The 22,555-nt window shown below is 43.1% G+C and overlaps 1 protein-coding gene across 1 annotated transcript; it reads right to left on the reverse strand.

Moving 5' to 3' along the window:
* Positions 1–14,726: 14,726 nt before the first annotated feature.
* On the reverse strand, positions 14,727–17,848 carry LOC139746020 (uncharacterized). The gene is made up of 2 exons (XM_071656820.1): positions 17,799–17,848; positions 14,727–15,437 (listed from the first exon to the last, which is right to left on the reverse strand). The coding sequence occupies exons 1-2, from the start codon at positions 17,808–17,810 to the stop codon at positions 14,763–14,765; spliced, it is 687 nt and encodes a 228-aa protein (XP_071512921.1). The 5' UTR covers positions 17,811–17,848; the 3' UTR covers positions 14,727–14,762.
* Positions 17,849–22,555: the final 4,707 nt, after the last annotated feature.

Genomic DNA, 22,555 nt, shown 5'->3' on the forward strand with positions numbered 1-22,555 from the left:
CGCCTTACCCCCGTAGCCTCGCTGTCCAAGGACGGAGGCAGCCCCACCGCTTATGCACATCCCCTACCCAGACCCTTGTGTGCTAGGGTGGACTGGCGAATCCTCATGATATTAGTTCGCTTTAGATCTCCTTAGTTGTGACCCATTAATTTGTAAGACGAATAACAAAGGTAAGATTCACGAAACACTGTCCTCTCCCTGGTGAATCACGTCAAATGCATTGACTCTAGACTCGGTGATTCAGTGTTAAGTGTCTGGAAGAAGTGGGGGATTCGCGCGCGACCAGTCCTCGCTCACTTGCCCTACCTCGTCCAACACTGCCAGGCAACATCACCAGCCGCAGGCGGCCGCCAGTCAGGTCATCTTAGATTCTGTTCAGCTGGACGCTTGATCAGTTGAGTGACCGGTACCCGACCAAAGGTGTTAGAGCCTCCCAGTGTCAGCAAGTTACGTATCACCATGAATCACCAAAATGGCTGATGGAAGACGATAGAACAGATAAGAAGAACAGATAAGAAGAGGAGTGTTAAGCTATGGCATGATTTACCAATCAGAGAAGTGAACAGCACTAACCATAGATACGTTTATGCATAGACCTGATAGATATCTTGCTTCAAATCCAGCACTGATATTACTTTCGCCTCCTTCGCCATACAAAAATATTACAGGTCTTCCTCTTTGAGGAGTCTGTATCATCTTCCACCCTCACAGACAGCGCCGTTAGGACCCAGTGGTCTGTTGCTGTCTGTATTCAGACGTGCGACGCTGTATGGAGGGGGTCTGTCACCGAGTCGACCTGTGTCGCATGACTGAAGACACCGACAGCGTCCATGTCTTCGGCAATGTCGGGACGTCGGAAGGATACGACTTTTGATCACCCATACATCACCCATCACCCATGCATCACCCATACATCACCCATCACCCATTCAGGGGCTGGCACTACACACATAACCGATACACAGGTACTCTTACTCTACAGTACGCAGGGGCCGTTACTACACATGTAGCCACTACACAGGGACTGATACTATACATACAGCCAGTACACACGGAGTGTTACACTAACCTGGGCATTCATCATGGATATTGCATATCGCTTGTCATAGGTGTTTTTTTTTTCGTATTATAACTTCAGGCGTTGTGTTTGCCAGCTAGGTCAGCTCTGGTGTCACCCAAAAAACCTTTCGAAAGGCAAGTGGTACTCAAGGCTTCGCTACATCCAGCAGCAGGGAGATGTAAACTTATTTTGAGAAGTTCTTCGACGAGAAGGGGAGTCCCAGTGATACAGCCTTGGCGAAGGTGGCTTTTCGCTCATAGTGTGATCCCGAGAGGCGGACACACACACACACACACACACACACACACACATATATATATATATATATATATATATATATATATATATATATGTATATATATATATATATATATATATATATATATACATATATATATATATATTTTTTTTTTTTGCCGCTGTCTCCCGCGTTTGCGAGGTAGCGCAAGGAAACAGACGAAAGAAATGGCCCAACCCACCCCCATACACATGTATATACATACGTCCACACACGCAAATATACATACCTACACAGCTTTCCATGGTTTACCCCAGACGCTTCACATGCCTTGATTCAATCCACTGACAGCACGTCAACCCCGGTATACCACATCGCTCCAATTCACTCTATTCCTTGCCCTCCTTTCACCCTCGTGCATGTTCAGGCCCCGATCACACAAAATCTTTTTCACTCCATCTTTCCACCTGCAATTTGGTCTCCCACTTCTCCTCGTTCCCTCCACCTCCGACACATATATCCTCTTGGTCAATCTTTCCTCACTCATTCTCTCCATGTGCCCAAACCATTTCAAAACACCCTCTTCTGCTCTCTCAACCACGCTCTTTTTATTTCCACACATCTCTCTTACCCTTACGTTACTTACTCGATCAAACCACCTCACACCACACATTGTCCTCAAACATCTCATTTCCAACACATCCATCCTCCTGCGCACAACTCTATCCATAGCCCACGCCTCGCAACCATACAACATTGTTGGAACCACTATTCCTTCAAACATACCCATTTTTGCTTTCCGAGATAATGTTCTCGACTTCCACACATTCTTCAAGGCTCCCAGAATTTTCGCCCCCTCCCCCACCCTATGATCCACTTCCGCTTCCATGGTTCCATCCGCTGCCAGATCCACTCCCAGATATCTAAAACACTTCACTTCCTCCAGTTTTTCTCCATATATATATATATATATATATATATATATATATATATATATATATATATATATATATATATATATATATATATATTTCTTTCAAACTATTCGCCATTTCCCGCATTAACGAGGTAGCGTTAAGAACAGAGAACTGGGCCTTTGAGGGAAATCTTCACCTCGCCCCCTTCTCTGTTCCTTCTTTTAGAAAATTATATATAGTGCTGTACCTAATAACCCTGTTCTTATTCACATTTACTCTTAACTTTCTTCTTTCACACACTTTACCAAACTCAGTCACCAACTTCTGCAGTTTCTCACACGAATCAGCCACCAGCGCTGTATCATCAGCGAACAACAACTGACTCACTTCCCTAGCTCTCTCATCCACAACAGATTGCATGCTTGCCCCTCTTTCCAAAATGCTTGCATTCACCTCCCTAACAACTCCATCCATAAACAAATTAAACAACCATGGAGACATCACACACCCCTACCGCAAACCTACATTCACTGAGAACCAATCATTTTCGTCTCTTCCTACACGTACACATGCCTTACATCCTCGATAAAAAAAACTTTTCACTGCTTCTAACAACTTGCCTCCCACACCATATATTCTTAATACCTTCCACAGACCATCTCTATCAACTCTATCATATGCCTTCTCCAGATCCATAAATGCTACATACAAATCCATTTGCTTTTCTAATTATTTCTCACATACATTCTTCAAAGCAAACACCTGATCCACACATCCTCTACCACTTCTGAAACCACACTGCTCTTCCCTAATCTGATGCTCTGTACATGCCTTCACCCTTTCAATCAATACCCTCCCATATAGTTTCCCGGGGATACTCAACACACTTATACCTCTGTAATTTGAGCACTCACTTTTATCCCCTTTGCCTTTGTACAATGGCACTATGCACGCATTCCGCCAATCCTCAGGCACCTCACCATGAGTCATACATACATTAAATAACCTTACCCACCAGTCAACAATACAGTCATCCCTTTTTTTGATAAATTTCACTGCAATACCATCCAAACCCACTGCCTTGCCGGCTTTCATCTTCCGCAAAGCTTTTACTACCTCTTCTCTGTTTACCAAATCATTTTCTCAACCCTCTCACTTTGCACACCACCTTAGCTAGAGACTGAGTGTAAACGAATGTGGCCTTTGTTGTCTTTATAGTTCACTTTATTCCTTGAACGCCTTTCACCCTCCTGTATGCTCAGGCCCTGATCGCTCAAAATCTTTTTCACTCCATCCTTCCACCTCCAATTTGGTCTCCCACTTCTCCTCGTTCCCTCCACCTCTGACACATATATCCTCTTCGTCAATCTTTCCTCACTCATTCTCTCCATGTGACCAAACCATTTCAGCACACTCTCTTCTGCTCTCTCAACCACACTCTTTTCATTACCACACATCTCTCTTACCCTATTATTACTTGCTCGATCAAACCACCTCACACCACATATAATCCTCAAACATTTCATTTCCAACACATCCACCCTCCTCCGCACAACCCTATCTATAACACACGTCTCACAACAATATAACATTGTTGGAGCCACTATTCCTTCAAACATACCCATTTTCGCTCTCCGAGATAACTTTCTCGACTTCCACATATTCTTCAAGGCTCCCAGGATTTTCGCCCCCTCCCCCACCCTATGATTCACTTCCGGTTCCATGGTTCCATCCGCTGCCAGATCCACTCCCATATATAAAACACTTCACTTCCTCCAGTTTTTTCTCCATATATATTCAGTTCCAGGTCCATCTTTGTTGGTCCCCTGCAGCTTTTAGGCTGCTCTCCATACAGTAGCAGGGAAATGGTGGACTTGTGTGAGTAACTTGTCCACTAGGGTGGACTTCCCACGCATTGACAGCCACACTGAAGATGATTTCTCCCTCGCGACGTAGTTCAGTTACCATTGTGTATAATTATCATTATCATTATCATAATTAGTGACATCATTATTGTCATTATTACATAACCTCGAGGATCTATTCTCCAGGTGTTTCTCCAGCCTCAAGGCTGCGCTGCCATCAGTTGCAGAGAAAGGATGGAAACCTGCATGACCTTAGTGCAAGCCGACGGAGTCCGGTAACACAGGTAAGTCCAGCAACACCCCCCCTCCCCTCTCTCTCACTCCCTCCCTTCCTCCTGTATTATACCCTATGATTTAATTATCCCTGCAGTGGAATCACTTATGTGTTTCCGGTGATGTAATGTGGTAACTAGGCAGTTGACCAATCGCGTTAACTTACGGGCCGAGGGCAGCAGGAGCAGGTGGTTGACTGCGGTGGTGCATGAAAACAGTGAACTTGATTGGCTGATGAATGGGAGGGAGGTGTTGATAGGCAGGGGTGGCGGAGGAGCAAAGCAGATCAGCCAAGAAGCCAAGCAACAGTGTACGTGTTCAGCCAAGAAGCCAAGCAACAGTGTACGTGTTCAGCCAAGAAGCCAAGCAACAGTGTACGTGTTCAGCCAAGAAGCCAAGCAACAGTGTACGTGTTCAGCCAAGAAGCCAAGCAACAGTGTACGTGTTCAGCCAAGAAGCCAAGCAACAGTGTACGTGTTCAGCCAAGAAGCCAAGCAACAGTGTACGTGTTCAGCCAAGAAGCAAGCAACAGTGTACGTGTTCAGCCAAGAAGCCAAGCAACAGTGTACGTGTTCAGCCAAGAAGCAAGCAACAGTGTACGTGTTCAGCCAAGAAGCCAAGCAGCAGTGTAAGTGCTGTCCCGTAATTCAAGCGCTGCTGTGTATGGCAGCCCAGGCAAGCATGTAGAGGGAGGTGGTCAAGCGGTGAGGGAGGATGGCTACTCAGGTTAGGTTTATATATACTTTCTGGGCAATGAAACTCAACAACAGTTGTGAGTTGTCTCATTTGAATAGTTATGATTCCCGTATATATATACATATATATATATATATATATATATATATATATATATATATATATATATATATATATATATATATATATATATATATTATTTCTTTTATCATACTTTGTCGCTGTCTCCCGCGTTAGCGAGGTCGCGCAAGGAAACAGACGAAAGAATGGCCCAACCCACCCACATACACACGTATATACACATGCGTCCACACACGCACATATACATACTTATACATCTCAACGTATACATTTATATATATATATATATATATATATATATATATATATATATATATATATATATATATATATATATATATATATATATATATACACACACACAGACATATACATACATACACATGTACATAATTCATACTGTGTGCCCTTATTCATTTCCGTCGCCACCCCGCCACACATGAAATGAAAACCCCCTCCCTCCGCATGTGCGCGAGGTAGCGCTAGGAAAGACAACAAAGGCCACATTCGTTCACACTCAGCCTCTAGCTGTCATGTAATAATGCACCGAAACCACAACTTCCTTTCCACTTCCAGGCCCCACAGAACTTTCCATGGTTTACCCAAGACGCTTCACACGCCCTGATTCAATCCATTGACAGCACGTCGACCCCGGTATACCACATCGTTCCAATTCACTCTATTCCTTGCACGCCTTTCACCCTCCTGCATGTTCAGGCCCCGATCACTCAATATCTTTTTCTCTCCATCTTTCCACCTCCAATTTGGTCTCCGTCTTCTCTTCGTTCCCTCCACTTCTGACACATATATCCTCTTGGTCAATCTTTTTCTCACTCATTCTCTCCATGTGACCAAACCATTTCAAAACACCCTCTTCTGCTCTCTCAACCACACTCTTTTCATTACCACACGTCTCTCTTACCCTTTCATTACTTACTCAATCAAACCTCCTCACACCACATATTGTCCTCATACATCTCATTTCCAGTACATCCACCCTCCTCCGCACAACTCTATCCATAGCCCATGCCTCGCAACCATATAACATTACTGGAACCACAATTCCTTCAAACATACCCATTTTTGCTTTCCAAGATAACTTTCTGGACTTCCATACATTTCTCAACGCTCCCAGAACTTTCGCACCCTCCTTCACCCTATGATTCACTTCCGCTTCCATGGTTCCATTCGCTGCCAAATCCACTCCCAGATATCTAAAACACTTCACTTCCTCCAGTTTTTCTCCATTCAGACTTACCTCCCAATTGACTTGTCCCTCAACCCTACTGTACCTAATAACCTTGCTCTTATTCACATTTATTCTCAGCTTTCTTCTTTCACACACTTTACCAAACTCAGTCACCAGCTTCTGCAGTTTCTCACCCGAATCAGCCACCAGCACTGTATCATCAGCGAACAACAACTGACTCACTTCCCAAGCTCTCTCATCCACAACAGACTGCATACTTGCCCCTCTTTCCAAACACTTGCATTCACCTCCCTGACAACCCCATCCATAAACAAATTAAACAACCATGGAGACATCACGCATCCCTGCCGCAAACCTACTTTCACTGAGAACCAATCACTTTCCTCTCTTCCTACACGTACACATGCCTTATATCCTCGATAAAAACATTTTACTGCTTCTAACAACTTACCTCCCACACCATATACTCTTAATACCTTCCACAGAGCATCTCTATCAACTCTATCATATGCCTTCTCCAGATCCATAAATGCTACATACAAATCCATTTGCTTTTCTAAGTACTTCTCACATACATTCTTCAAAGCAAACACCTGATCCACACATCCTCTACCACTTCTGAAACCACACTGCTCTTCCCCAATCTGATGCTCTGTACATGCCTTCACCCTCTCAATCAATACCCTCCCATATGATTTACCAGGAATACTCAACAAATTTATACCTCTGTAATTTGAGCACTCACTTTTATCCCCTTTGCCTTTGTACAATGGCACTATGCAAGCATTCCGCCAATCCTCAGGCACCTCACCATGAGTCATACATACATTAAATAACCTTACCAACCAGTCAACAACAATACAGTCACCCTCTTTTATATATATATATATATATATATATATATATATATATATATATATATATATATATATATATATATATATATATATAATTTATGTACGTATACTGTATAGTGTATAGGAAAGCGCACTTCCAGGGGTGACATAGCCTAGCGGTAGTGCTCCCGTCTGCTACGTAGCGGTCCCGGGTTCGATCGTGGCTGTTGGAGGTTTGTATGTAATATATATATATATATATATATATATATATATATATATATATATATATATATATATATATATATATATATATTTCATCATTCATGATATATGTTAGTTATGTATTATGGGCAAGTAATAAGTGTTTGGATTGTAGTCGATCAGGTGTTATGGTATTTTGATTGTCACAGAGTATAATTTCTGTATGGATGAGTGTGTGTTGAGATTGTTATCTTGGCGTTCTCCTATCGACACTTAGTATCTGGAGACTTAAGAGGTCTCCAGTCGTGTGTGTGTGTGTGTGTGTGTGTGTGTGTGTGTGTGTGTGAATACCGGGTGTCCATACTCGTAGAGAGACAAGGGTCCGTGTCAGGACTGCGTCTCCAGTGGACGGCTGGAAGACTCGTATGGAACCGTGGAACGCCCCGCAGTGGGTCCAGCTGTGCTGCCTTATAGAGACGAGTTATAGCGTCACTTGAGGACAGTCTAGAGTGTTTACATGAGGCGGTGGTGTCCTCAGTCGCCCTAACATTACGATTAGTGTATGTTGTCCTTAACCTGTGAACTGCTGAGCTGTTTATGTTGTATATAAAGTTAAGGAAAAGTTAATATCTTTTTTTATTAGACAACTAAGATTGTTTTTGATTATAGATAACTTGTCGTTACATGATTTTCTTTTTGTTTGTGTGGTTTAGTGTGTTTGCATCGTCGTCACGCCGAGCAAGATTGTTCCTATACGTCTATCTAGATAACAGAGTCTCGGGCATCACAAGCTCAATGGAAGGGTTTTTTAATGTTGATTACATATGTGGGGCACTTGGAGACATTCTCCGTGCCTGGGGAGCACCTGCGGCATATATATATATATATATATATATATATATATATATATATATATATATATATATATATATATATATATATATATATATATATATCATCCCTGGGGATAGGGCTGAAAGAATACTTCCCACGTATTCCCTGCGTGTCGTAGAAGGCGACTAAAAGGGGAGGGAGCGGGGGGCTAAAAATCCTTCCATCTCATTTTTTTTTTTTTTTAGTTTTCCAAAAGAAGAAACAGAGAAGGGGGCCAGGTGAGGATATTCCCTCAAAGGCCCAGTCCTCTGTTCTCAACGCTACCTCGCTAATGCGGGAAATTGCGAATAGTTTGAAAGAAAATATATATATATATATATATATATATATATATATATATATATATATATATATATATATATATATATATATATATATATTCACATTTTAGAAAGTTAAAAAAATACAAGGAGGGGAGGATTTCTGGCCCCCCGCTCCCGTCCCCTCTAGTCGCCTTCTACGAAGGTATTAAGAATATATGGTGTGGGAGGCAAGTTGTTAGAAGCAGTGAAAAGTTTTTATCGAGCATGTAAGGCATGTGTACGTGTAGGAAGAGAGGAAAGTGATTGGTTCTCAGTGAATGTAAGTTTGCGGCAGGGGTGTGTGATGTCTCCATGGTTGTTTAATTTGTTTATGGATGGGGTTGTTAGGGAGGTGAATGCAAGAGTTTTGGAAAGAGGGGCAAGTATGAAGTCTGTTGGGGATGAGAGAGCTTGGGAAGTGAGTCAGTTGTTGTTCGCTGATGATACAGCGCTGGTGGCTGATTCATGTGAGAAACTGCAGAAGCTGGTGACTGAGTTTGGTAAAGTGTGTGAAAGAAGAAAGTTAAGAGTAAATGTGAATAAGAGCAAGGCTATTAGGTACAGTAGGGTTGAGGGTCAAGTCAATTGGGAGGTAAGTTTGAATGGAGCAAAACTGGAGGAAGTAAAGTGTTTTAGATATCTGGGAGTGGATCTGGCAGCGGATGGAACCATGGAAGCGGAAGTGGATCATAGGGTGGGTGAGGGGGCGAAAATCCTGGGAGCCTTGAAGAATGTGTGGAAGTCGAGAACATTATCTCGGAAAGCAAAAATGGGTATGTTTGAAGGAATAGTGGTTCCAACAATGTTGTATGGTTGCGAGGCGTGGGCTATGGATAGAGTTGTGCGCAGGAGGATGGATGTGCTGGAAATGAGATGTTTGAGGACAATGTGTGGTGTGAGGTGGTTTGATCGAGTAAGTAACGTAAGGGTAAGAGAGATGTGTGGAAATAAAAAGAGCGTGGTTGAGAGAGCAGAAGAGGGTGTTTTGAAATGGTTTGGGCACATGGAGAGAATGAGTGAGGAAAGATTGACCAAGAGGATATATGTGTCGGAGGTGGAGGGAACGAGGAGAAGTAGGAGACCAAATTGGAGGTGGAAAGATGGAGTGAAAAAGATTTTGTGTGATCGGGGCCTGAACATGCAGGAGGGTGAAAGGAGAGCAAGGAATAGAGTGAATTGGATCGATGTGGTATACCGGGGTTGACGTGCTGTCAGTGGATTGAATCAGGGCATATGAAGCGTCTGGGATAAACCATGGAAAGCTGTGTAGGTATGTATATTTGCGTGTGTGGACGTATGTATATACATGTGTATGGGGGTGGGTTGGGCCATTTCTTTCGTCTGTTTCCTTGCGCTACCTCGCAAACGCGGGAGACAGCGACAAAGCAAATATATATATATATATATATATATATATATATATATATATATATATATATATATATATATATATATATATATATCCACTGTTAAATCGGGTCTGAAACACAATCACGAATAGATGATAGGTCTCAATCCCTCACTAGACATAGTACTAGTGTTGACATTTTCAAGTACTGGTGTTGACATTTTCATTCTTATCCTTCTTTGGACTACAAGATCCCTTGTTCTGTTGTTACTACCACGTACCAACTGTACTACATTTCGTCCGGATTTTCACCATAACCTCGCCCTTGAACCATCTTGTCTTCGTTCTTCTGCAACACCTGATTACCATAGTTTTTGTTCTCTCTCCCAGACTCGAACACCAGATTCTTGATTTATCATACCTCTGCCACCAGAGCCAAGTCGTTTGTAAACACCGACTAACTCCCCTCCCCAGACCTTCCAGTTCCAGTCTACTGGATAGTCGCCTTTCTTTCTCACACATTCTTATTCCCCTCCCTCACCGTCCAGTCCATGAAGATTAAACAGCCATGGTGGCATCACACACCCTTAACGTAGACCCGCCTTCACCTGGAAACACTCGTCCTTCATCTTCCCGACTCTCGCAACGTAGATACTTCCATTTGTTCTCTTGTCCTCCTTACACTGCTCATTTCCAAAACATTTTCTTTTTCTCCCTGAAGTTCGCCTTTACTTTGACAACTTATCTCCCATTTGCTTTTAATTCTTTTTTTTTTTTCTTGTGCACCATCCTGTTGACATCCTGTCGCTTTCTCTTATACACCTTCCAATCACTCACACTACTTCCTTGCAGATGCCTATCACACGTCTCCCGTTTTTCTTTCATCAGCAGATCAACTTCTTCATAAGTCCACTTCTACGGATGTGATATTTAATTCAGGTTAAAAGAAGTGAAAAGTTTTTGGTAAATATTTACCCTATCTACTTCTGATACATATAGTGTCGGTAATTGGCGAGTATCATCCGCAGGATGAACCTCATTCAGAGGATAGAATTATTCGCTAGTGGGAGGGTTTGATACCAATGAGCGTGTTGATATAGTATTCGAGGCGTGTAAAAGCATCAGTTCATCAGACACTGAAAGGGTAATGGAGGAGTCGGATGACGCAATCTGGTTCTCCAGCGTCGTACTTGGGCATATGATTCAGGTGAGGTCTTCTCTCCTGCGAGGCCAGCAAGATGCACATAGATAAAGTTGCAGAACATTGGCAAGAACCACATACAAGACGTCTATTTGGTAACAAAGTGAGGTACATTACCTGTGACGGATTGTGTACAGGATTACGTGTGAAAGGGGAACAGGTCCAAAGGTACTCGGAGCATCTCAAGAACCTGATTCTACCTCATACCAGACGTCCCTCACTTGCTGCAGCCTCAGTCATCATTAAGCGTTGAGCGCCACTGTACTATGTGTGGCGCTCCAGATTGAGACAGACTGCGTCACTATTGTCAAATGCCGTCTACAAGCTCTCGCCCGGTTTACGCTGCTGCTGCTGCTGGGCAAAATGTATGTGCCACAACGCTAAGAATGGATACCTATTCTGGCTGCGGTACGGTTGTATTTCTAGTGGACATTGAAATCTCAGCACCCTGACTCTTTCCCTCATCATTGCTGAATTCCAAGAAGCATTTACCCTCAAGAAATAAGATAGGATATTACCCTCTGTCGTCTTCAAGAGCCGGAGAGATTTTACGAGCCGTTTGTATCTCTGGCGAACATCGAGACGATTGAATAGGTATAGTAGCCACCATTCAAGGACTGCCGGTAATATTCATGCCATCAAGGCTTATTTACAAGACGGCCATATAGCAAAACATAGTCTGGAGGTTCGGTCCAATATTCCCAGTCGTCATAGTTGACTGCAGGACGATCGGGCGCCGATCAAGATTACTTGCTTCTCCAGTCCCAGATGTAGTCCTTGCGTTCCTGTTCTGCAAGTGAGACTGTCAGCTTGCTGAGTGTGTGTGTGTGTGTGTGTGTGTGTGTGTGTGTGTGTGGATGATTACTTTCAGTGCACAGACGCTAGCAGCTTGCAGACCTGTGATGTCCAGCAGGTCTGCAGACATATACTACAGACGCCCGTCGCTTACAGACAAATGGTTGATGTTATTTATTCATTTTCATAAAAGAAAAATACATTCGATAGAGCCCTACGCAAAAGACTGCTATTGGAGATAAGTCACATGGAGTAGATGGGATTTTACTTCGGTGGTGAGAATACTGGTCGTCAAGTCTCAGAATAGTTAGGCGTGTAAAGTGGTGTGCCACAGGGGTCAGTCCTAAGACCAATTTTCTTTCTTTAGTGTGCATTGATAACCCTGATAATGTGCTACTTTGTTAGATATGCCATGCTGGGAGATAAACTGAAAAAAGAAACAAAGTCAAGTCTACACCTTTCAGCTGACATAGAAAACAGATGGACTGATCTTAAGAGCAATAATCTCTAGTGACCTAAAGCCAAGTAAGCAATGCAGAGATTATGTAAAAACTGTGAACAAATTTCGTGTTCGAGTTTGCTCACCATATTTGAAAAAAGAAAAAAAAAAGGAAAGAGACGGAACAGAAAGAATAAACTGGCGAGCTGCCAAGATGATTCCCGGAATAAGAAACAAATCCCATGAGACACAACTGGGTAGCTCAAACTTCCTTGACGTTAGAAAAAGAAGAGGCGACTTGATGCAGGTGTTTAGGCCTGCCAAAGTCATTGACAGAGTCTTGACTTCAGCGGCTGTCTAAGGCTAAATTTGTTGGGTTTCATTTCTAGAAATAGATACAAATTTCGTAAGCAAATGTTTCACATCGAATGAGGCAAATTATTTCAACATGATTGGTAATGCATGGAATGATTTAGCTGCAAATGGAATTGACAGCATCACCATAGACACGTTGAAAGATAGACTTGACAAATTCTTAACATACGCATTTTTAGGTCTTCGTTGTTGTCTGATAATGTTGATCAAGGACTGCCGTTTCATTTCAGTTCTATATAATGCTGGTATTATATCTTGAATGTGTGTGTCATGCTGCAAAATGTTCTATCCAAGCAATGAAACTGGACCTAGGATATAGGTTGTCTTCAGTGGTAAATATAGACGAACCAAAGTCACCGTTTTCAAGGTAATCTTACTCCTGCCCCAGATATTATTATGAAATTCTTTAGGGCTTCTTTTATTTTCTGATTTGGTTTCTCGCAAAATGATACGATTCATTACATGTTAGATATTTTCGTGAAACTTCAATGTAGGACCCCTTGTATGTTCAATTTCCTATACAAACATTTTTTAGTTTTTTCTTGAAAATGTACTTTTTTATGCATCATTTTTTCTATCTGATCACCTGTATGGCTTCCGTAAGGCGAGATCCAGTGGTGATATTCTTTCCTTTCTTACTTATTGCTGGTCATCATCCCTGAAAGATTTTGGGGAGTCATGTGTGATTGCCCTTGACATATCAAAAGTTTATGACAAGCTGTGGCATCAGGGTCTCGTCTCTAAGCTTCCCTATTTTGGCTTCCCTTCCTCACTTTGCTCCTTCATATCTAGCTTCCTCTCTGGCCGATCTGTCTCTGGGGTTGTTGATGGATCAGCCTCTCCCCATTTCTCTATGATTAGACTCTATGACGACTCAACACTGCATTCATCCACATCCATCAATTCTGCTCCCTTATCTCTCATTCGATCTGCATCTCGACACAGCTTCCTCAGTAAACTTGGATAGGATATCTCAGGTGGGTAGACAAAATCTTGTCAAGTTTAGTGCCTACAAGACCCAATTTTTACCTATCTCTCTATCGAAAACTCCTCACAACTCTCGTTTCTCCTTTGATGGTTCTGTAATTCCACCTCTTGACTCAGTGAACATACCTGGTATTATTGTAACATCCACTCTTTCTTGGAAACCCCACGTTATACGACTATCTAAGTCTGCCTTCTGAGAAACTGATTTTCCTGTTGAGATGTCGAAACTTCTCTTCTGAACAGTTGCTCCGTTTATACAAGAGATTGAATCGTCCTTGTATGGAGTACTGCTCTCATATGTGGGGTGGTTCTAGCTCTCTATAGTTACATGACAGAGTTGAGACGAAAGCGATCCGACTTATTAACTGTCCCAGGCTAATTTCCAAACTCGACCCACTTGCCCTACGCTGCAATGTAGGTTCACTTTCCCTTTTCTATAGGTATTACTTTGGTTTTCGCTCCCGAGAACTGGCTGCTTGTGTACCCTCACTACTAGCTAGACCACGCAGTACTCGGCAAGCTGCTGCGTCACATGATTATTGTGGCCACCGGCAACTCAAGGGTGGGCCGTTTTGATAACTGCTTCTTTCCCTACATGTCGAAACTTTGGAACTCCCTTCCTTCTCATGTTTTCCCCAATAACTATGATCTGGCACATTTCAAAAGACAGGTCTTTCACTTTCTCCAAAATTCGTCAATACTTTCCCCTGTCTTTTTCGGTTTCAAAATTCTCTCTATATTTCAATTAAGGCCCGGCCTTGATGTGGACTCTTGTCCGTGGCTGAAGCGTTCAACATTAAAAAAGGATCACTCCTCTTTGTCGTAGTACCTCAGTTCGACTCTATGCCTGGTCATGTGTTCCTCATAAGTATTTGAAAACAGTGTACTTACCATTGGAAAGAGAGAGAGAGAGAGTATGGGGGACAATGAAATAGATTATTTATGACTTTTTCATAAGTTTTTAAGATAAAGAAAAAAAAAACATCGTAAGAGACTCTTTTGTCTGACGTAAATATCCACGGTAGTCCCAGACATCCACTTTTAATGATCATGCTTGATAACCCCACCATATACGACGGGGGCAGCGTGGTGCACGGCCAAGGAGTGCACGGGGGTAGGTACGGGTACTGGCTGAGCCACGGGGACGGGCTGGGGCACGGGGACGGGCTTGGCATATGGTGTTGGCACCTTGACCTCCCTGACCTCAGGCTCGGTGTATTCGATGATGGTGCCTGCGTGGTAGGGGGTCTCCACAAAGTTGGGGGTGTGGCGCTCGACGGGAATCTCCTGGTGCTTGATGGTGACCTCTGCAGGGTTGTGGGTGACCTTAGAGAGGAGGGTGGTGGGTGGTGCGATGGCTGGGGCGGCCAAGGCTGGCTTGTGGATATGGGTGGTGGCACCGGCTACGTAAGCCTGAGTGCCGTAGTGGACCTGCTGGTGAATGGGCACTTCCACATGAGTACGGGTGATGGGGATCTTCACTTCAGCTGGGGGCAGAGCAACAGGTTGTGGGGCAGCGTAGGCCACAGGGTGGGCAAGAGGAGCAACTGAGGCAGCAGGCAAGGGAGCAATAGCGGGAGCAGCAGCCACATAAGCAAATGGGGCAGCAGCAGCCACGCCAAAGTCAGTATATGGCAGAGTTCCGTGGATGGGGAGGCCTGGGGCACCAGCAGGCGCGGGGGCAGCCACAGCCGCGGCAATCACGCCAAACATAACCTGTGGGAAATAGGAGAACGAGAACCTATGTATGACATCTTGGAAATGATAATCTCATAGCAGAAAGGACAACAAAAACAGGTGGCAGATGAAAGATATCTGGCCAGCCTCACTTGGATTACCTGTTCCCCGTTTTTACAAAGCTTAGTCTCGGCCGGAAACTTTGGGTTGAGGGCCCAACAGCGGAGCGGGTGGTGTCGCGCCTGATCTCACTCACACTGGTCAAAACCACCGAGTGCTACTTGTGATGGCAGGGCTGACTTCCGGTAAGCAGGGAGTGCTTTTCCACCGAGAGATGTCGCTAGCGGTGACTGCTACTTTTGCTGGCAGCTTTAACGAACAGTGGGCTTAACAAAGGTCATGGAGAGATCGTAAACATCAGTGTAATATGAGTCTGTTTATTCACATCTCGTTGATACGATGGCGTTGTGTTTGCTTATAGTAACGTATTGGTGATTAAGATTTACCATTTTCAATTCCATTCACGTGTACGGAGGATCTTGAGGATACAGCATCACAGTCCACTCGCTTTTATTAATAAATTTAGTAATTTTCGAAGTGAGCCAAGGTTTCTGTGGTACGACGATGTTTCTCTATCGTTCGCTGTGCACACTTAGCCGAACCGTTTGCAGAGATTCAGCTCCCCACTCATATGGCCGTACGTCACACACCGTCTGCAGTCATTGGGTATGTCGTATTAATCTTGAATATACTTCAGAATCACTGGATCTGTCTTCCTCACACACATTGTACCTCTTCCCTTGGTACTGTCACTATAGTCATATTCCTAGAGACTTTATAGCCAAGCTATCATCTGCCATGTACTTCATGAACATACCTGGCCCTTGCAAACTTATCACTTTTCAACTCGTCTCTTTTTATCATTATTTATTACTCCATTATTCTCATTTTTCCTTACTGTTTGCCATATTATGAGAGGTGATGAAACAACTCTGATTTATTTAGCATAGGAAGAGAAAAGATGAAGAGGTGATCTAATACAGGTATTCGTATTCATCAAAGGCCAAGGAAAACCAAAGCTTTATATCCATTCAATACATTAGATCACATACTTTTCTATGTTACGTTGTTCACTATTTGCCTAAGTCCAAATACTTAGCGTTCATGCGCTTTCTTTCCTACAACCTGCCATCACCCTTACAGTAGGTTCAGTCAACTTCGTAACATCATAATTCACATTGGTACTGCACAACTTGCCTTTCTGTATCAAACAAAAAAGAATTTCTATATCTCTCAGTGAACTCATATAGAATTGTGTTATGATAAGGCAATGACAAGCTCAAGATTTGCGTACTGTCACGTAGCCACCCGAACAAGTCTCATAGCCTAGCCGCTAGCCAGTTCGCTCCACTTTACTATACATGACAACCAGTATGTACGTACAGTCTCCCAAAAATGTATCTTCTCCGGGCCGTTATTTATCTACAACTGACTGAGATTAACACTTGACTTTATTGCCACCCTGATACAGTTTTCAACTGCATCAGGGTGGTAGTTGAGTCGAGTTTGAATCACGGTCGGTATATACTGTTGGTGGATTATAGCAACTTCAGGTCCGGGTGACCGACACTGTTTTTGGCAACAGATTGCACAACTTAGGGTAATCGGATCTGTCGGACAACCTGCTAGTGTCCTTGGGAAGGATGTTACGTGTTGCTCCAGCTTTTTAACATTGAAAAAGACAGCAGCAGTAAATTTCATTCTCCTAACGGTATTGCCGGAACCTACCATGAGAAAACTCATCATCTATGTTTATAGATATTTAAGGTCATGATGTATAGACTTAGAATGATGATTAATCAGAGCTCAATCTTCTTGTAGAATCTATGATATATCTAAGTGACTGGCACGGACACCACTGAAATTTCCCCTTAATGTTTACACTTTGTTGCTACTTGAAGAGTTGAAAGCAATCATTTTTAGTTCAGAATGAATTACGGTAGCTTAAAGCTTTGTAACCTTTAAAAACAATTCACTAGAAATTAAACACCATTTGTGTGAGGAAACGTCAGAGGAGTCAATGCCAAAAAGAATAAGCTTTGGTCCGAGGGAGCGAAATACGTTGCGCCATGCAGAAGTTGGACGTTACCGAGGGTCTAAAGCTAAACCAGACATCGCAGAACACTATGGCAACTGAGTCTTTCATTCGCCAACAACAAAAAGCAAACGAGATGTTTAAAAAGGATGTGATGTCTAATTGTGCAAAAAAAAACTAAAAAACTTTACGAGTGGTAATTTGCAGGGAAGATGGTTGGACTGGTTCGGAAGGGTTATGGTTTTTGGTTCGTAAAATAACGGAGACCAGAAAAAAGATGAGGAGTGAAGACCCCAGGTACTCACCAGAGTTCTCATGATGTCAGTGAGATGCGTCGCTAACCTACCTTACTACCGTATAAGGGAGGCGCGGCAGCTTATATAACTGGTCATTGTAGGCGTCCAGGCCTTGGCCGAGAGGTCTCCTCCCCCTCCAGCAGCCACACCCACACACTCTCACGCTTGCCTACTCTCCCGTATCACTCACTCGCTATACATACGCACTCCGCTCTGTGAATATGACGCCTCCTGACAGTGTCCTGTACAAATACTGATCCCCAGATGGCATTACTAACCAGGGATGGTATAATTCACTGCAATTGCTCACTACTGTCAACCTATCCTTTCTTAATGTGTTGAGGTGATCTCTCCTGAGTATGTGTTATTTAGGAGGCTCCCCGTTCGTACAACCGAAGCCGTGTGATGTATTGTCTTCACACCACATACGTACACGCGCTTTCGTGCTCACCACATACACACGCTCTCGTGTAATTCACATCTTCAGGGAAAAGTAGCGAATGAAGAGGCAGTAGACGGCCCGTATACAGTATGGACAATGGGATCAGCACTTCTCGTGGTGAAGTTTCGTTCACACTCGTCACCAGACGGGCCCGCTCCTGCGTCGTAAACACGGTCACAACACATCGATGTGTATACAGATCGTGCATGTGACACAGCTTTCCAGGTTATACGAGCCATCGCCTAAGGTTTATGTTACACATCTCTATATGCTTAGCAGGAGAAGATTCCATGATATTTCTGTTGATAAAAGAACCACAGGTTACACTGGGAAAAAAATATTTGTAATATGTGAAAATATGCTCTGGAATCTTTGTCTTAACACTGAGTTTGTGTTGTTAAAGTCTGCTAAACAGATCCTTATTTGTTTGTCGTATATAAATCACATTTCCCTCTTCGCAAACTACTTTGTGGATGCAGCCAACTGAATTACCTGGTGAGTTTTTGGTGAGAATATATGTATAACAGCATTGATATTGAAGGCTGTGTTCACAATGAAGGCAATGGGTAACTTCAGTTAAGCTAACAGAAGGCAAAATTAAAAGGAATTTTGTATGATGAAAATTTATCTGTGAAAAGTTGAGGGTATTTTTGCGGTATAGATACATGGACCAAAAAATTGTTTGGTTATCATGTGCAGAATGATAATATATATATATATATATATATATATATATATATATATATATATATATATATATATATATATATATATATATATATATATATTTTTTTTTTTTTTATACCTCGTCGCTGTCTCCCGCGGTTGCGAGGTAGCGCCAGGAAACAGACGAAAGAAATGGCCCAACCCCCCCCCATACACATGTACATACACACGTCCACACACGCAAATATACATACCTACACAGCTTTCCATGGTTTACCCCGGACGCTTCACACGCCTTGATTCAATCCACTGACAGCACGTCAACCCCTGTATACCACATCGCTCCAATTCACTCTATTCCTTGCCCTCCTTTCACCCTCCTGCATGTTCAGGCCCCGATCACACAAAATCCTTTTCACTCCATCTTTCCACCTCCAATTTGGTCTCCCTCTTCTCCTCGTTCCCTCCACCTCCGACACATATATCCTCTTGGTCAATCTTTCCTCACTCATTCTCTCCATGTGCCCAAACCATTTCAAAACACCCTCTTCTGCTCTCTCAACCACGCTCTTTTTATTTCCACACATCTCTCTTACCCTTACGTTACTTACTCGATCAAACCACCTCACACCACACATTGTCCTCAAACATCTCATTTCCAGCACATCCATCCTCCTGCGCACAACTCTGTCCATAGCCCACGCCTCGCAACCATACAACATTGTTGGAACCACTATTCCTTCAAACATACCCATTTTTGCTTTCCGAGATAATGTTCTCGACTTCCACACATTTTTCAAGGCTCCCAAAATTTTCGCCCCCTCCCCCACCCTATGATCCACTTCCGCTTCCATGGTTCCATCCGCTGACAGATCCACTCCCAGATATCTAAAACACTTCACTTCCTCCAGTTTTTCTCCATTCAAACTCACCTCCCAATTGACTTGACCCTCAACCCTACTGTACCTAATAACCTTGCTCTTATTCACATTTACTCTTAACTTTCTTCTTCCACACACTTTACCAAACTCCGTCACCAGCTTCTGCAGTTTCTCACATGAATCAGCCACCAGCGCTGTATCATCAGCGAACAACAACTGACTCACTTCCCAAGCTCTCTCATCCCCAACAGACTTCATACTTGCCCCTCTTTCCAAGACTCTTGCATTTACCTCCCTAACAACCCCATCCATAAACAAATTAAACAACCATGGAGACATCACACACCCCTGCCGCAAACCTACATTCACTGAGAACCAATCACTTTCCTCTCTTCCTACACGTACACATGCCTTACATCCTCGATAAAAACTTTTCACTGCTTCTAACAACTTGCCTCCCACACCATATATTCTTAATACCTTCCACAGAGCATCTCTATCAACTCTATCATATGCCTTCTCCAGATCCATAAATGCTACATACAAATCCATTTTGCTTTTCTAAGTATTTCTCACATACATTCTTCAAAGCAAACACCTGATCCACACATCCTCTACCACTTCTGAAACCACACTGCTCTTCCCCAATCTGATGCTCTGTACATGCCTTCACCCTCTCAATCAATACCCTCCCATATAATTTACCAGGAATACTCAACAAACTTATACCTCTGTAATTTGAGCACTCACTCTTATCCCCTTTGCCTTTGTACAATGGCACTATGCACGCATTCCGCCAATCCTCAGGCACCTCACCATGAGTCATACATACATTAAATAACCTTACCAACCAGTCAACAATACAGTCACCCCCTTTTTTAATAAATTCCACTGCAATACCATCCAAACCTTCTGCCTTGCCGGCTTTCATCTTCCGCAAAGCTTTTACTACCTCTTCTCTGTTTACCAAATCATTTTCCCTAACCCTCTCACTTTGCACACCACCTCGACCCAAACACCCTATATCTGCCACTCTGTCATCAGACACATTCAACAAACCTTCAAAATACTCATTCCATCTCCTTCTCACATCACCACTACTTGTTATCACCTCCCCATTTACGCCCTTCACTGAAGTTCCCATTTACGCCCTTCACTGAAGTTCCCATTTGCTCCCTTGTCTTACGCACCCTATTTACCTCCTTCCAGAACATCTTTTTATTCTCCCTAAAATTTACTGATAGTCTCTCACCCCAACTCTCATTTGCCCTTTTTTTCACCTCTTGCACCTTTCTCTTGACTTCCTGTCTCTTTCTTTTATACTTCTCCCAATCAATTGCATTTTTTCCCTGCAAAAATCGTCCAAATGCCTCTCTCTTCTCTTTCACTAATACTCTTATTTCTTCATCCCACCACTCACTACCCTTTCTAAACAGCCCACCTCCCATTTCCCGAGTTAAAGAGATAGCGTTAACAACAGAGGACCGAGCCTTAGAGGGAAAATCCTCACTTGGCCCCCTTCTCTGTTCGTTCTTTTGGAAAATTTAAAACGGGAGGGGAGGATTTCCTGGTGGGAAGTATTCTTTCTCCCCTATCCCCAGTGATAGTCAGCCGGTTTGGATGGTATTGCAGTGGAATTTATTGAAAAAGGGGGTGACTGTATTGTTGACTGGTTGGTAAGGTTATTTAATGTATGTATGATTCATGGTGAGGTGCCTGAGGATTGGCGGAATGCGTGCATAGTGCCACTGTACAAAGGCAAAGGGGATAAGAGTGAGTGCTCAGATTACAGGGGTATAAGATTGTTGAGTATTCCTGGTAAATTATATGGGAGGGTATTGATTGAGAGGGTGAAGGCATGTACAGAGCATCAGATTGGGGAAGAGCAGTGTGGTTTCAGAAATGGTAGAGGATGTGTGGATCAGGTGTTTGCTTTGAAGAATGTGAGAAATACTTAGAAAAGCAAATGGATTTGTATGTAGCATTTATGGATCTGGAGAAGGCATATGATAGAGTTGATAGAGATGCTCTGTGGAAGGTATGAAGAATATGTGGTGTGGGAGGCAAGTTGTTAGAAGCAGTGAAAAGTTTTTATCGAAGATGTAAGGCATGCGTACGTGTAGGAAGAGAGGAAAGTGATTGGTTCTCAGTGAATGTAGGTTTGTGGCAGGGGTGTGGGATGTCTCCATGTTTGTTTAATTTGTTTATGGATGGGGTTGTTAGGGAGGTGAATGCAAGAGTTTTGGAAAGAGGGGCAAGTATGAAGTCTGTTGGGGATGAGAGAGCTTGGGAAGTAGTCAGTTGTTCTTCGCTGATGATACAGCGCTGGTGGCTGATTCATGTGAGAAACTGCAGAAGCTGGTGACTGAGTTTGGTAAAGTGTGTGAAAGAAGAAAGTTAAGAGTAAATGTGAATAAGAGCAAGGTTATTAGGTACAGTAGGGTTGAGGGTCAAGTCAATTGGAACGTAAGTTTGAATGGAGAAAAACTGGAGGAAGTAAAGTGTTTTAGATATCTGGGAGTGGACCTGGCAGAGGATGGAACGATGGAAGCGGAAGTGAGTCATAGGGTGGGGGAGGGGGCGAAAATTCTGGAAGCCTTGAAGAATGTGTGGAAGTCGAGAACATTATCTCGGAAAGCAAAAATGGCTGTTTGAAGGAACAGCGGTTCCAACAATGTTGTATGGTTGCGAGGCGTGGGCTATGGATAGAGTTGTGCGGAGGAGGGTGGATGTGCTGGAAATGAGATGCTTGAGGACAATTTGTGGTGTGGGGTGGT

This window comes from Panulirus ornatus, chromosome 63 (assembly GCF_036320965.1).
Source record: "Panulirus ornatus isolate Po-2019 chromosome 63, ASM3632096v1, whole genome shotgun sequence".
Classification (NCBI taxonomy): Eukaryota; Metazoa; Arthropoda; class Malacostraca; order Decapoda; family Palinuridae; genus Panulirus; species Panulirus ornatus.